At 43.2% G+C, this 17,535-nt stretch overlaps 1 protein-coding gene across 5 annotated transcripts in view; it reads right to left on the reverse strand.

Annotated features, from left to right (window-relative positions):
* LOC109633643 (tetratricopeptide repeat protein 28-like) overlaps nucleotides 1–17,535 on the reverse strand; it is a 180,131-nt gene that overhangs the window by 27,261 nt on the left and 135,335 nt on the right. For all 5 annotated transcript variants that reach the window (XM_069524037.1, XM_069524036.1, XM_069524035.1 and 2 more), the window contains one exon: nucleotides 8,866–9,373. In XM_069524037.1, the coding sequence (XP_069380138.1) occupies nucleotides 8,866–9,373 (508 nt within the window). The remainder of the gene's footprint in view (nucleotides 1–8,865; nucleotides 9,374–17,535) is intronic.

The raw sequence follows: 17,535 nt of genomic DNA on the forward strand, positions 1-17,535 counted from the left end.
GTGCTGCCAGATAATACAGGAAGAATTCAGTTCCCAATGAAAACTTTCATAATGAGTCAAATCCACGTGTTTCTTTGGACCATGCAAAGTGCCATATAGTGAAAGTGTTATTTTCTGAGGCCAGAACAAAGGAATGAGGCGTAGGTGATGACGTTTTTAGGTTCTGAGTTTCCACCTTGGACAAACCCCTCAGCTATGACTTTCCTCAGAGTGGAAGCATCTTAAGATTCACAGCAGGCTAGTTGGAGGAGCAATGACAGCTCTCGCCACAAAGTCACTCCCAAGGTTATGCTTTCCCCAACGGAGGCTGATCTTACTCCAGATATAATGCCTACTGATGTATTACTAGAAAACATGTTCCATGCTGCAGGCTAAAAATGGATGAGGGGGCCAGGCAATGGACGAAGGGGTGGAGGAGACAGCTCGGACAGAGGCTGGGTTGCACAGGGTTTAAGGTTGGGCTAAGAAGCTGTGGCCAAAATTGTCATAAGCCCTAGGCTATGCCTGGAGGCACACTTGAAGCAAAAAGATATTTTCTGTGCCCCCCCATATGGTAAGAGGATTATTGAACCCTCTGGGAATAAAATCCAGCAAGATAGTAAATAAAACCATCCCAAACATGCTGGTAAACACAGCTGGAACACAAAAATTGGGAGTCAGAAAGCAGGGTTCTAGCTGGAGAGAACATCTTGTCCAAATCAAAATCTAAATGACCTCAATCAGGGATGTTACAGTCTAATTTTAACAACACAGTGATTCTGTGGTGCATACTAAATGCACTTGATTGTAACATATTGAATAATATTGCTCATCTGTTATTCTTTTGCTTGAGACAAAGACAGTGAGAAACACAACACACCACATAATTCAGATGCTCTCTTACAGGGGCCCTATCCATCCAGAGCCCTATCCATCCCCCCATAACCAACGACATTAAAAGCATGGCAATGTGTTGTCACTTTTCATTACACAGCCGGCTGTACATAGAGGGATATGCTGCAGTGACGACTTTGAGGGATGGTGTCGTGTTATGAGTAAATCACTGTGTCATTCTTCCAGGAGCTATAGGGAGGTCCAGAGTGCTGCTGCCGTCACTTAGCTAACAGGATTTTTACCAACAATCCTGCTGCTGCTGCCACTGGGCCCGGGTGATACTAGAAATAGCTTAAAGTTGACCAGCTTGAGCCAAAAATAATGACTTGGGTGTGTTCCTCCTTTTTATTTTAGAGTGGTATCATCAAACTCAGAAGGATGTTCCAAAGAGGTTTATTCTAAAATTAATTTAAAAAAAGAATCAAACCACAGCTGAGTGGTTTAGGACCTCTGAACACATTTTTATATTTACCTCTGCCAAGTTTTCACCACTGTCCGTTTGTTTGTTTGTTTGGTTTGTTTGTGAGTGAGATTTCACGAAAATATCAGAAGGATTTCAAGAAAGCTTGGTGGAAGGATATGCTATGGGTCAGAGAAGAAGCCATTTAACTATCAAATTATTATTATTAAGAACCACATCAGTAGACAGATCCAGGAACTTTGTGGTAAGGCAAGTCATTTTTTTAAACCCTTTTTTACGTTTTCACTCATGGATATTGTTGAAAAAAACGAAATCATGGGTCTCTCTAAAAGTGCAAGGTCTCGACCTTACTATGTGCCTTGAGATGATGAATGTTGTGATTTGGCGCAATAAAACTGAATTGAATTGAATGCGCTCTCGAGTGTCATTCTACTTTCTAGATAATTTTGTCAGTGTTGCAAATGTTGACAAAAGTGGTTGCACCAACTTCTACTGAAAGAAACAGATTGAGGGTTATTACTTATAGATGAAATGTGTCTGACTGAGAAATCAGTTCTGTCACATTCCATTACAGTGATTTGGAGGTTGAAAGACTCCTTAATCATATGCAAAGTGATTTAACTGAGCTGTAAGCTTGCACGATGTAAAACAGTGTCTGGTATGATCTGCTGGGGGGGAGTAGTGAGCAGACGACACTAGATCCTCCTCTGGTCTGCAGGAAGGGCAGAGTCAGCAGTCTGGGCTTGAGGTACCAAATTCCCACATGCAGACACAGACGTCCACAGTCTGAGGGACAGCGTGAAAGGTTGACGGAAGATCAAAAACTGCATATAGTAAGGATGGATGGACGCATGCTGAGGGGGTGTTCCTCCAACAGGAACACATGGACACTTGCTGTCCTGCAGCAACAGCTGAGCTGCTCTCCTCTCCGCCTCAGCTGACCCTCAGCTGCCCTTCAGCTCACTACACCAACTGTCGCTGCACTGTCCACACGAATGACATCTGATTCCTTCTACCACTTAAACCAACAATGTTCTGTCTCCATGTCTCAACTCAACTTTTCCCTTTTTTTGCACTGCACCATTTAGGGACAGCTCACATTTCATGCTGAATTCGCAGATGTGCTGAAAAAGGGGCACAGTTGCTTTATGCAGAATAATGCTACAAAGCTCTAATAGCTCTGCAGTGTGCAGAATAATGTAAGTGAGCACAGGCGCCAGGAGAGACTGTTTCACAGGGCCTCTAGTCCAGTTTCTGGCATGCTGCTCTATCGGGAGATTGAAGGGGGCTGTGCTGGGGGAGGCAGTGAACGTCTGCTCAGGTTTTCCATCAAACAGAAATTTCAGGCCAGGCTGCAAAGATCAGCTTGCTAGTAAAGATCTCTCCAGGAGGGTAAAACAAGCCTGCTGTCCTAATAATTTCACCACCACTTATTTTCCAACCATTGTTCCCTCTCTCCTCTTTTCTCCTCCTCGCTGAAGGTATGAAGATGTCACCTTTCATCAGATACATTTTTCCTGTATTTGCTTGGCTCTTTCTCTGACTTCCTCTGAACAGCATTCTTTCATTCATCCTGTCTGGGCCATTAGGCTTGGTTAATTCCTCTGTAAATTCAGCGCACTGCTCCATTTCCTGGTCAGACTAATAACATATCTATAGTCACAGCAGTTTCCAAAGGCTTAGGTACAAAAGTGAATTATGTCTATGCACAGGCTTCAGGCAAGTCTGTTCCCTGACTTTAGTTTGCTCCTGCTGTGGGCAGTCTGACAACAGTACTGAAAAAGTGCTTGATGTTAACAGAGATATTGGTTTGGTGATTTTGGTTTGATCATGTCACTGATAAGGAATATGTGTCATATTTGCTAATTCTGCATATTTTTATGCCACTTAATCTAAATCCTCTCATAATCAGATGTTAATTGCTCTCCGATTCAGTGACACGAGTGACTAAAAGTGTAGCCAAATAAAAACACAAATCATATGCTTCCTCTGCTGCTGTCAGACATGCAATAAAAGCTGGTAATCAGATGTCTGGACTGTAGATTCCAGCGCTCGTTCTCACATGACCTGCAAATGGAAAAAGCTGCATTTGCAACACGGGCTGATCATAATAAGGCCTGAAACTAATTCGGTACAGGAGTTAGGTCCTGTTTTTTTTAGCAAGCAGCAACGAGGTTTGAATACAAAGCATAGCATGTCGTCTGATTCTGTGTTGTCTCTTCTTCCTGTTGTTTTCATCTCTCTGTTGCTTTATTTCTGTGAACAGCAGGAAGCATCTCTCGGGACATGGGATAAAAAAGAAGTGGGACGAAAATGCTTAATTAGGACTTTTAGCTGCGGCCCCTTACAACTGACAATTGGAGTGACTTGACTGTGACACATGTGGTGTGCATCGAGAAAAAAAACAAGCACAAGAGAGACCTGGCTTAGACTGAAAAGCTTCCAAACAAACTTATTTAAAGTCTCTTTGATGTAAAATGAAAGGGAAAATAATACAATTTAGATTCTCTTTTATGAATACCAGAACTACATGGAAACCCACCGCTTCAGTCCTCTCTCAGATATTAGATACTGCTGACTAGGGGGTAAGTTAGCCAATTAATGAATAATAAATGCAGCTGGAATGCAACATTTTCATATCCTTTATAGGTCAGAGTATGCTCTGCCAGGGCTGCTGGTACCGCTGGGCATCATGGTTAGATATTATGGTGATCTCCTTACAGCTGTACCTCACAGCCATGTCAGCTGCTGCTCCACCCACATTACACGCAACATTAACAACACGCTGAGATGGCATAATAAAAGTTAGTTCTTTCCTGTTTCTGCAACTTCTTCTTCCCATCTCCCAAACACTGGTTCTTTCACTTTTATCGCTGCTCGTTAACCTTCACTCCATCATCCTTCCTCTCTTTGTGCTTGGCGTAAAGGCGGCATTATTATTTTGAAGTCTGAAACAACATCCTGTTAGTTTTAGCCCATATCTTCTCGTGCTAAGCAGACTCACGGGTGTTGATGACGGAATAACAAGGCACGACTCACTGCCGCAAACAACAACAACAACACCACAGACGACAACAATGGGGCAATTACAGCCTGATGCTCCACAACCTCCTCTTCATTCTCTGTTATCTTCATTATTCAGCTCCTCTTGAATCAGCTATTAAAGGTAATTAAGCGATTCATCAAGTCAGTTTCAATTACTGGGAGCTTGACAGCCGCAGATTACAATCAGGAGGAGTAAGGGGAGAGATGGAGAAAGAGAGAGGGGGGCATCAAAAAGTGAAGAAAGAGGAGAGAAAGAAATCAGACATGCTTTCAGACATGCACTCAACTCCTGATAATTCCCTGACATTCTCCGGAGGGGCTCTATGTGAGAATGACAATGTCATTTCTCCTGCCAGGCCCCTAATTAAAAAACTCCTGATGATGTCCGAATGAGCTGATGTCAGAAAACAGCAAGAGATCCTCCGGAGGATTCACCACCACTGGGCATGTTGATGACATTTCTAACACGCGACGGATGCAAAACTGGAAAGAAAACGTGAAGGATACAAATATCTAATGATAAAAAAGCGGTGACAAACACGTTAAAGAAACCGACGAAGATGTGAAAATAGGTAATAAGGGCGGACGCTCGTGTCCATGTGCTGTAAACAAATTCATGTGATCTCTGCAGCAGAATTAATACACTGCGTCCACCTGCACCACCCCTCACCTGAACGCTCCGAAGATTTCTGTGTTGTGAACACGCCTGAGCGGAGAATCTCCGCCTGATGTATAAAAGGCAAATTCCAGAGAAAGTCTGGACCCAATTGAGCGGTTATCCTCATGTCTGAAAATGGCTACAAAGCACCAGCACTGAGACAGACGGCAAGCTTCCCCTGTGTGTCAAGGGTTACTGTGTCCACATGATGGTCCGACTTGTCGAGGCTTCATCTCATTAAGCTTCTGCTCCGTCACCAGCTGGACGTCTTTCAAACTGCCTCAGCAACACTATCATTACTCTGCCACAGCAAAACTTTAATGTTGGAGCTGATAATGAATGAGAGTGCAACGGCCTTCATAACAAACATATCACAGATAAGTATAAATTTGCTAGACATTTAGTGAACACTTCAAATAAAGCTCTTGTGTATGTAACATCGTAAAATGTTCTCAGTGGAGCCTCTAATTTATCACGACCTGCTTCCACCTCACTTCAAAAATCAGGTGTGTGCTGGAGCTAAGAGCGACGCAGGATGTGCAACCATTAGGCCGGTCAAAGGACCACTTCAATTTATGTCTGGTTGATTAACCCCACTCTCTGCTTGCACACTTTTCCAGATTGGGTTAAAGAATAACTCATCTGGAAGAAACTATTATGCCTCTTACTTGTCCATTAGAGTAAGTTTTATTACTATCTTGATGGCCATCATAAGTCATCCAGCGTAGGTTGTAACGGCTGGACTAAATACAGGAGAATTGCCCACACCGTATATCTCACAAAGGGTCTTGAATATCCAGGGACACTTTTATCCCTAAGGTTCCTTTTGTCATTATATTAACGGACTCCGCAAGGTTACTTTGATCATAATTTGATTTGAGCAAGATTTGCCGATAAAACGCTGGTTTGTAAAAATGGGAAAATAATTACATTTTAAGTGTCAGTCAGGAGACCTGGTCATACACTGACTTTCCCCTCATCTCACTTTTATTTATCATCCCGCAGTTTTTTATCTCAAGATATGATTAATTTCGAAGCAGTGTGAAAGTGAGAGCAGAGCAGATTAATGTGGAGACACCTCCCATGAAAAATTATACATTTTTATGGGGTTTATTTACACTTTGTGTTATGTGCCTACGTCCCATCACCATACATAACTTCCTGTAATCATAACCATTGGCTCTAACATGCACCCTCTTCTTCCCTGGGTGCAATATAGAGGCCCTACACTCTGCTACCTTATGCTTACATAACAGGGTGCTGTTCAATGTCGCACATGATGCAACCACTAACAACTGTATCACAAAAAGTTTATATAATATGAAGCATTGCGTTAATTCATGCAGGACACGGAGCCATGTGCTCAGCTGTCATAAGCTTACAGCTACTGATCACAGCCCATTCTCTCACCAAAGCGGTCCCTTTGAAATACGACCTCATCCTCACTGATCCCTGCTCAGTTACACTGTCACTCACGCCCTGCTGCCGGCAACTTGCCTCCACCACCCCAACCTCCACCTTTTAGCACCGTGTCCAAACATGGTTGTGGTAAACAATATTCACCTTAAACAAACGTACATTGCACGCTGTTGGCTAATCCAGGGAACATCCAAAGAATGGAGCCTTCAGCGCCAATGCAATAAATGGGTAAATCATGACAAAGTGTTCCTAACTGAAATAGTGTTGATACAATAATGTACGACTGGCCTCTGTCTAAAATGAACAAAACACTGTTGATCAATTACTTTTTTTACATCATTGACCAAATAAAGGTTTTTTGTACAAATGACCAGTTCTCTTTAATGGACACATCTAACCAATCAGAATTTGTGTTGTTGACGACATAGTGTAGTTGCAGATGAACAACTTCCTCCTCTATCTTGTCTGCTATTTAGTTTATTTATGGATTTAATAAATAATTTGTCTTTAGCCGTTATGCACAGTTATTTTTCTCTCTTAAAGGATATGATGTAGCTGACGTGAAGTTAGGATCAAGCAACAGGTAACGCACCTCCTAACTTTTTAAACAATTGTGAACAGAGCTGGGACTGTTCACAAACAAACAGGACCCTCCTCAAATGAAATGATGATCATTATAATGCACTTTACATCAATAGTCAAGTGCATCAAATTTCTCCTTTATGCCATTCATTTGCATCGTCACTGAAGTGCAAAGGCCTTTATGACAACAACTATTTTTAAGAACAACGAGAAGTAAACAGCTTATTTAAATGGAGACAAACTCAGAACTGCAGCCAGCAGAGCTATGAAAATACCACACGGAAATAGAGGCTCCTTTACTTTTTTTGTACCATAATCAACCACAGAACACATGTGCTATTGATATAAGTGAAATTCAGTTTCATCATCTTATCTCACCTCCTGAGGTCAATCTTTAGTTTATAGTGTAGCTAAAATAACACTTAAAATCCCCTTTGAAGCAATCATTCAGTTTTAGTTTGAAAGATTTGATAGTATCTACCTACAGGGCGCTTCCTTATCTTGACACAGATTTATCATATCTGCTTCTAGACACCTTCACATTGTCTGCAGCTACAAGGGTCAAAGGGGAATCTCAAAGGAAAACATACATCCACTACCATACTGTACATGCTAAAAGTGGAATTCGATCTGAGGAGGTGGGACAACACCCCCATCCCACTCACTCACATCTGCAGAGAACACAAATACCAAAGTCAACCACGTGTCCCTGTGAGATACACTCCAGTGATCGATGCTCACACTTAAACAGAGACAGTATTGACTGATAGTGTTCAACTGGCATATTAAGAACATGCTCAGACCAGCAATAAAAAAAGTGGACAGGGACTGTGCATGTGTACATTCCTGGTAGATCACTATGTATCATGGATGACATACTTCTACACTTAACCTCGTTATTTTTGGGAGACAGACAATAAAATGGCTGATGCTGTAATAAATCCAGAGTAGTAAAATCCAGTCTCATGACATCAAGAACCACTGTGCAGTGTGTAACTGTCTGAAAAACGTATAGATGTATCACTCAAAATGGAATTATTCGATTTAAACTGACTGGCCACTGAAGCAACACACAGATTTATGGCTTAGTTTAATTGGAATATATAACTAGATTAGAAAGTACTATTTTTTATAATTTCCTCAAATTTAAGATGATGATATTTATATATCATTATTCAGTACACTAACTTAAAGAGAACATAATCTGCCAGGAGGATAGACGTTGATGTCAGTGTTTCTAAGGCCCTGTTCAGAACTGGTAGTAACATACTTCCTGAGAGAACTGGTCAGTATGGTATTAAAATGTGTCCTGAGGGTGTCTCCTGTCTCCACTTCCCCGCACTATATGTAAATAACAACAACCCCTTATATGTGTTCGCAAAGACCAAATTATGTTATATTTTCGCAGTCTGAGTTGACAGATGTGTCAGATAACAATATTTGTGTGTGTGTGTGTGTGTGTGTGTGAATTTTACAGATGAGAAAAGTATCAGTCATCAAGTGTTGGTCAGTGATGATATTGTGACAGTAGCTACAAACAAATCAACAACGATGACGAAGAAATGTAAAAATGCGTTTGATTCATTATGAAGCTACAGTGGAACAGAGGACATGTAGGCAGTCTTTCATATGTAGATGCATTTGCTTTCTCAACAAAAAAAATGTGGCCACATGCATCCGACCTCAGAATGAGATTTGATTGTGATTGGATCTCAGGACAAATTCAGGACACACATGGGTGAGTTCAGACCTGATCTTAGTGCTGTCCAGTTGTGATTGGATCACTCAGGCGGGATGTTAATACCAGGTCTGAACAGGGTCTCTGTTATCTTTTAGTTTTATGTTCTTTAGTATATTGAACACATACCTAGATTGGAGGAGGCCCTTCCTTCTGCGGCCCTGTCCTTCAAACCCTCAGCTATAGACAGCTGCTGTTCATGGTACTGCTTGGCTCTTTCCAAGTCCTGCATACAGCGCGCTGCGTGGCCCAGTCCCGCGTAGGCTCTCATCTCAATGGACTTTTCTTCCAGCTCCTGGGCGAGCTCCAGAACATGCGTGTGGTAGGACATGGCCTTGTCAAAGTTACGGTGGTAGTGGTAGGCACTGCCCAAGTTACTGTAGGCCCGAGCTTCCTCACGTTTATTTTCCAGGGCCTTGGCGATGCCCAGGTGCTGCTCATGACACTGGACAGCGTTTTCAAAGTCTCCCATGGCGATGTAGACGGCCCCCATGTTTCCCAGCTCGCGCGCCTCAGACAGCTGATCCTTGGACTGCTTGGCCAGCAGGACGCACTGCTTGTGGCTGGCCAGGGCGTTTGGATAGTCTCCTATGGCTGTATATACATGGCCCAAGCTGCTCAGTGCCATCGAAGCAGCCTATAAATAGAGAGACAGAGAAAGGCGCAGTAGTCAGCAAATAAGAAAACAGCAAGGTAGAAAACTGCAAGGTAAAAAAAAGGAAATCTCAAACAGCCCCATTAATTATACCTACATTGCATCAACAGTGAGTAATTTTGTTGCCTTTGCATCACAGATTCTCCACCCACAGTTAAACATCCCTTTAGCCAGAAGTACTGTACATCAATTGAAAAAAAAAAAAGAGAGAGAAAAATCTAAATTCCCAAACCTCTTAGGAGGCTTATAGCTCCGAGACCAAACAACAAACTAAACCTGATTTGATTCTGTCTTTGCTGAACGAGGAGGGGGGTAAAGCCTGATGCAGATCAACACAGCAGCAGACTCGCTTTAAAGCCATCAGTTTGCCCACTGCAATCACGCTTCATGGCGTGCCACCACCAACGGAACAAAGACAATGCTAATCAGGAGGGAGAGCAGAGGGGTTTTAGTTTCACACCAGGGCTGCAGAGGAGGGGGCTGACTAACTGGCTGCCCACAAGACCCCTAGAGCTAAAAATACAGAGAACAATATTCAGTGTATTCTCATCTGCTCTACCATCCTTTTTCTCAAGCAGTGTCCACTTGCAAAAATTAAAACACAGACAGTGACGGCTACAAATGCAAAAGCAGATGGGGAGTTTTTACAAAATGCCTTTGTGACGTCCTATGTGACACATTCGCTGCAGCCACATTAGCTGTTTATACAGGGGGTAAACAGCTGGGGACTGCGGTCAGCTGGCTTTGCGTGAACAGATGTTTGATTAATCACGGGCCAGCTAATAAAGCATCTCCTTCCTGAGGTCCTGCGCTGCATCCTCCAGCCAGAAAGGAGGGTTGGATGGAGGCCAGGAGAGAGGACAGACACCCGGACAGTGAAGGCCACAGTGCGACATCCACACTACTATGTTTTAGTTTGAAAATGCATCAACCCTGTTATGGATACATCTGAAGTCCACAATACTCTGGAGCTTGAAGGCTGTTAAATGGTTTGGAATAGCTGCTGGACCCGTTTCAGTTTGAAAGTCCCTTCCAGAAGGAAACAAACGGTATTACCTGCAATGTGGGCAATAAATTACAAGAGTCACTCGGCCTGTTGTCTAAGTTAAATTCTGCATTTTACTGTGCTTCTACTGTGTACATGTGTAGGAGAGGAGCTATTATTTGAGCAATTTGTGACAATGACCTTGTCCAGCAGGACACCGTTGCCCTTCTGTTTACACCGGCAAGCGTATATGCCCAGTGTACGTGAGAGTTACTTGATATGTGTGTTCGTATATAGATGAAGATTAAATCTGATACAAATGACCACAGAGGACCTGGCTCATCTTGGGGTCAAAGGCAAAAGTCAGCTGCAGCCAAGGTTGAACTACTCATTGTAGTTTCTAACAGTTTTTCATCGCCATGAGTCACTGACTACAAAACCGGCCACTGATACTTGCATTCAGTTTTAGAAGAGTTGAAATTTGCATAGATATTATTCCACAAATACATCAAGAAGAAATTTGAAGGAATGTGCCTACAGGGAAGAAGATATTTTTGCTCTCGCGCCAACATAATAATATTGAGGCCTTTGAATAAATGAAAAGCAAAGCATGTGGTTGGGGGGAAAAATCAATACAACAGAGTCCTCCCATACACACCTTTCTTTGAATCGTTCATACATTATTCTTCTAAATGCACAATTGCACCCCACCTACCTATCTCTCCTTCATTTCACATAGCTGCCAATGCCTGGAACCAATTACCTGCTGACATAAGGACTTCCAGCAATTTGCTCAAGTTTAAAGACTCGACAAGGCATTATATGGGCCCAGGGAGGCAATTACCCTCCGTCACAACTGTTGCTGTTTCATGTTCCCAGATAGCCTATCTAGGGCTGCTCAATTACATGTGCCTTTTGAAGCTTTGCTCCATCTCGCCGACTCAAACTTCCACTTTTCTGAGCAGAAAACAGAGAGGATTCCTCATCCCTGTCTGTCGCCAAACGCAGTGCAGCGGGAGAGAGAAAGCCAGAGGAGGGAGCGCACAATCTTTCTCCAGTTGAGATGAGTTGCTCTTGTGATCAGTGTCCCTCCAAAGTGAGACTGCAACGCTGCATTTTCTCCTCAGATGGGAGCCAAGATAGGCAGATAATGAGGAGCCAGCCTTGCCAGCTCACAGAGGATGCTCTGTGTTTGGCTCGGGGACAGTCACTGGGACCGTATCTCTCTCACTTCTGATTGCAGCCCCTCTCCCACCAGGCACTGCTCATTTTTTGACTCCCCAGCAGAATGACAGAATAACAATCTGTCTGGGAGAGAAAAAATTGCATACATAAAACATAATTTATGCCAAATTCACTTCATACTAATTTTATTGCATTTCTTCTCTGCACTTATCTTTCCTCCTTCCCTGTTCTTACACTAGCCCCCCCCACACTTCTCTCAATCCATCTGCAGAGTCGGATCTGATTGTGTTTACAGAGTCCAGTCCTTCTCCAGATGTGTGCTGATTTGATTAATCTTCACGTCGTCCTTTATAAACTGTTGATAAACCTCTGGCTCTTATCAGCAAACACATTTTGCACCGAGGGTCTCCTAATGAAAGGTAAACCAGTTTTGCGGCGGAGAGAGGGGAGAGGGAGAAGGGAGTCAGCAGGGGAGGGCTGAGATGACATGTTAATCAGAAATGCTCGGCTCCAACAACATTATTCCATTTCTTACCTCTGACAAGGACACTGGTTTAGGGTTTCTTGCTGATTCTCCTCTATCATCCTCCTCCACTAAGTATGTTTATATTCTGCAGCACATTAGAGAAATGGCTGCTTTCATAGCACATGCTAGAGGTAATGTATTGTGTTTAGCATAATTAGCCCCTGATGTCATACAGCAGAGCTGCCCTTGATGGCTGGGCTCGCTGGTGTGCAGGTTTTTGTGACGGAGCCCCTGGTGTGTGTTTTATTTCTTGCCCTAAAACAGCGACGTGCTGCCGACCACTTCACTGCTGCGTTGAGCTGCGTAGTTTCGCCTCACCTTGCAGCTGTGTGAATATTCCTTTGAAAATCCTCCTCATTTCACTTTGCACCTATGAGCTGTCTGATTTACTCCGAACATCCAAGACTACCATCTCAAAGTGCCGGCACTTATGGGACAAACCTGGTTGTAAAGGAGATGTAAATAGTTGAATTATGGCCGACCAGGCCTTGTAAGTAAGGCCACTACTATAAATTAACAGGGGTGTGTGGAACCTCCCTCTGTGTGGGCAGAACATAGACTAACATGACGTTTCACCACATTTTTTATAGTCATTAAAACAAACTTATTGGAAAAATTAACTTTCACATCAGTGTGATAAGAACTATAGCTAAAATGACAGAAACAATCTTTGAGAAAAAATAATTCAACATATATTTCGACTTTTTACGTTTGGTTCATCTTGCATCCACACAAAGGAGGCAGGATTTATCACCTATAGTGCAGTCAGCCACTAGGCTTCATTTTTGGGGAGCTGCTATGTCGTCGATCAGTACATTCAGAGCATGGGGGCAGAACACTTTCAAGCAAATGTCCCCACATGTTTGTTCTTCATTATCTAGTTACATTTTATTAGACTCAAAGTTCTCCACTGACAAACATTTGGTAAAACCCACTATTAGTAAAAAGTAATCTTCATAATAAATATTGGTTGACAAGTTCACTGATCATAGAGAGAGAGAGAGAGCATAGATTGGCTAGGAGTGTGTGAGGTGTTAAAGAGCCCACAGTTTGCACTTTGTCCAAACAGCATGCCCATCAGGGCAGACACTACTTCAGTAAAGTGCTGTTAATGGGATTATTCAGGAGAGGAGAGGCGTCACTCTGTCTTGACAAGAGGGGGTGAGGAACACAGTGGATTCTATTAGCAGAGAAGTGGGAACGACACTGTCTTCTACTGTACCAACACACTTTTAGCCTGGAATTAAAAACACTGCCTGTACCAATGCAAACACATGTGCTAAATGCAGTGAACAAATGCATGACATGCATTCTATGTAATAACCTAATAATCACAATTAGAAGCACAAATATTTAAAGGTGACATTAAAATGCAGAGTATAAATGAATTTGATTGTGTGTTTGTTGGTTTGTTTGTTTGTTTGTTTGTAAGTAAGATTCTTCAACAGATTTCCCTGACCCCTTGTGGAAGCATGAGGTATTTGTCAACATTTTTACAAATGTTCTAGTGAATAGTTGATGGATTTTGATTTATAATAAAATCTGGCATATTTAGGGGACAACTGTTGGGCCTTTTATCATCATTTATCATCATTCTAAGAAGCTTGAAGGTGCCAATGTTTGTCCAAAAATGACTAAACCGTTGATTGATTATCCACATTGATCTCTGTCGATTAACTAATTTACTTATCAACTAAAAACCAGCTAAATGTATGAGTACATTTGTGTTCAAAAGCTACATGGAGTGTTTGTTGAGTGTACACTGCTATGAAGTGCCTGACATCAGAGATACAGACACACCACTATGATACCAATCACTTCAAAAAGATGACTCATGTGGCCCAAAAAAATCCAGCCCTCAGTACAAAGGAAAACCATGCACACACACACACACACACACACACACACACACACACACACACACACACACACACACACACACACACACACACACAGCCAAACAGCTGTCTAATTAAAAGGCAGTGCAGAGGGAAGGTGAGGAGGACCGTGCTCCAGTGTTTCCAGTAACGAGCTGGGCTCAGGCAGCAACAGGAGTTGGCTGGCAGGGAACAGAGCTGCACACTGGAGGGAGCTGGGCGCGGGGGAGAGCAGAGTGAGAAGAGGGGGGGGGGGGGGGTGGCAGATAAAAGGCTACGGGAGAGATTGTGTTTGAAGGATGAGAGAAGAGAACGCTGGAGACATCCCCAGGGCGAGAATGTCTTTAGATGTGAATTCACCTGCAGAGATGAGTTTTGACAAAAAAGGAAACATCTCAACTGTAATAAACTCAGAGAAGGAAGCAAACAGTCAGAGACTCAAAGAAGCATGAATGATGCCTTCAAAAGGTGCATGTGCACAACAACATGTATGCGTAAATGAGATCGAAAAGGGGGGGACTAGTGGGCACGCTGGTGATGTCAGTGCAGAGGCAGGGGGGCGGGGATGGATATGATAAAATATTCAGCTGGTTTTATGGGTGTATACTTCATTCTCTTTTCTCCTGCGGTGTTTGCACACACACATGATTCCTATGGGAGCCACCATTAGATCGGCCAAATGACTGCCTCTCTGCCATATCAAAACCTTCTGTTTTTTGAGCAGGCAAATGCTGTGCTCTGCCAAGCGAGGGCAGGTACAGCTGTGCCTGATTGCTCACACATTACACACACACACACTACAAACACTACACACACACACACACACACACACACACACACACACACACACACAGAAGGATTCAGTGGTCCACGGTGGCTGATAAGGCAGAGACCTAGCCAAATTCAACTTTTCTTCTTCTGCAGCCAAATTACAGCCCCCACCCCCTCTCTATAGTTTCCAAGTTTTAAAATAATATTAATGAAACTCATAACTCAGAATCACAAATCAATGCAAAACAGGCTGTGTCCTCAAACTTCTTGAGCAATAAACGCTGTTTTCTATTTGATTCAGAAGAAAACAACTACAGATACCTCAAGTCACCATGGATGGTGACCAATATCTCTAATGAATCATCAGCTAATCTGATCTATCATCGGTGACGTGATACTACCGAAGCCACTTGTTTCTCTTTGACCTGTGTGACCTCCAGCTTGTAGATAAATGACGCCAGAGGGCCCGGAGCTTGATAATTCCTTTAGCCTTCACAGGGCACGTTCACAAAGGATTGATTGTCACTTAAGGTCGAGCTACGGGTAAGGGCACTCGTGACAGCCCCTTCGCCGTCTGTCAGACTGTCTGTTGCTCAAACGGTCACACACTCACACATCCACACATATTGTAAAAACAGAAACCAGCACCTAGACACACGAAACACCCGTGAAGCATCACATTAGGTGAAGTAAAGATACAGACGAGACAGATAACTAGTGAAAAAGCCTTTCTCGTCTGTGAGCGGTGCAGTGTAACCTGGCAAATGGTGGATTATTTGTGGTTACTCCAGAGACCCGGTGTATATCCACTCACACATCCTTACAGAGACGCAAAGTAATCCACAAATATACCAAATGTATCCAAGGGCTTTGTGAATTCTGTGTGTGTGTGTTTGCACATTTACACGAGGACATCTACACTGTACAATGTGCATGTGTGTTTGTTCGAGGCGACACTGCAGCGAGATGGTGGCAAACAGGCTGCAGAGAGGAGGACGCACAAGAGGCTCAGAGTAAAATTGGATCTGACAGTCTCTATTGGTGTCGGTGGAAAATTTGACTGTTGCCTTCAAGTGGTCTGGGGTTTTGATATTTCAAGCTCCCTCGCTCTGTCAATACGCTTGACAAAACCAGGTTTGTAGAAGTGGCCATATGGTGAGTGAGGAGAAGAGAGGGAGGGGGACGGGGGGGCTGAGACCGAGCTCGGCCCCACCTCTCGAGCCCCCACAGCCTCCGCCTCGGTCTCAGCGCTCGTCCCCTGTGACAGGATGTCAGCATTGTTCAAATGGAAAAACAGCCCTCCTGTCTTCTGATATAAACACATGAGTCTAAAGTCTGGTTGAGGAGGAAATTGAAGAAGTGGCACACGGGGGATGCAGGCAACTGTGGATGAATCTTAATGTACTCTAAATCAGAGCAGAGCCTTGAAGGGCTGCACGGGGCTGCTGTTTATTTCTGTACTAAAGTCAAATCTCCATGGGCATAGCTGTGTGATGCCTGCTGGTGCCAGGAATCAATTCTTGAGAGACCTTCTGGTGACAGAGGGGGAAATCACAGTGGTGTTTGAAAGTCATTCCAGGAGGTTTGAGGTAAACACCAAGGTTTGCCACTTTGCAAGGCCTCGCAGCACAGTCACAGCAGAGGGAGGGACGCTGTCGACACTGAGGGACAGCACTTAAACATTAATAGGGGTTAGTGGCAGTTAAAGGGAGCCTGTTGAATGTGATCAGAAATGACTGTACTAATCCTGATCATGCTACTTGTTGGCAGCAGAACTCCTTTGAGCCATGGTGAAGAAATCCACAGGTAATGCAGGAAGGATAAGCAACACACTAACTGCTCTATTTTAACAATCTAAGCACATGGTCCAAAGCACAAGTGCATTCAGGGCGTGTCCAAATCTATTTCTAGTTTATCAGTGAAAAGAAATTCTCACTGCATAAAGTGCATATTTCAAAATGGTTGTATATAGTTTCTTAATTAATTATGGGTGTGTTTTATAGGGATAAGTTGCAATAAGTCGATGAAGCCATTTTCATACATTAGCTAACAATGGAGATTCAGGAGATTCTTGCTGTCTTTCACAGTGGACATCTTCATTGGTGTCTTCTACGTGTAAGGCAAGTGGTGTCATTCGGAATTTATAAGGGGTTAATATAAGGGGCTGGCAGGAAAACATCAGGAGAATGTCCAGAGCCTCTGACTCAGGTATTTGCGTTCTCACAACGCACAGCGTTCGCCCCTCCAGATAATCTCCTGAAATGATCTGGAGTTCAGTGCATGTCTAAAAACAACATCAGTGTTTGCTGTTATAACTGTGGTTTTGCCGGGTACAAGAGAGAACAGTTCTCTGCAGAGGAACACATTTGTTTTTCACACAAGCACACCATCTCCATCTGTATATGTGTAACTGCATTGTGCACCCGCCTATATCAATATCTTCATAATGCGATAAAAGAGATTCTGCACCACTGACTTCAGACCAGGTGTTTGTTGCCTTAAAGCACAAAAGGTTTCCACAGCCTCAAGAAAGTGAAACGCAATCAATGATCCTGACCACACCTCCCTTTAAGATCAACACATTTATGACCATCCTAGCAAAGAAACTTGTGTGGTCATGCGTGCCACCGCTTTGTGTCTGGTGTAGGATGCAACATCTGACACAACATCACTTTAAAACACTATCCATCAAAAGATAATGAGCTGCTGTTATGGCTTCCTGTTGGGTCTAAGGACACAGTGCCAAATATAGCATAACTAGAAGGCCCCCATTTACATCTGAGAGCTTTCAGCAGGAAGT

Source organism: Paralichthys olivaceus, chromosome 4 (genome assembly GCF_024713975.1).
Source record: "Paralichthys olivaceus isolate ysfri-2021 chromosome 4, ASM2471397v2, whole genome shotgun sequence".
NCBI classification, from domain to species: Eukaryota; Metazoa; Chordata; class Actinopteri; order Pleuronectiformes; family Paralichthyidae; genus Paralichthys; species Paralichthys olivaceus.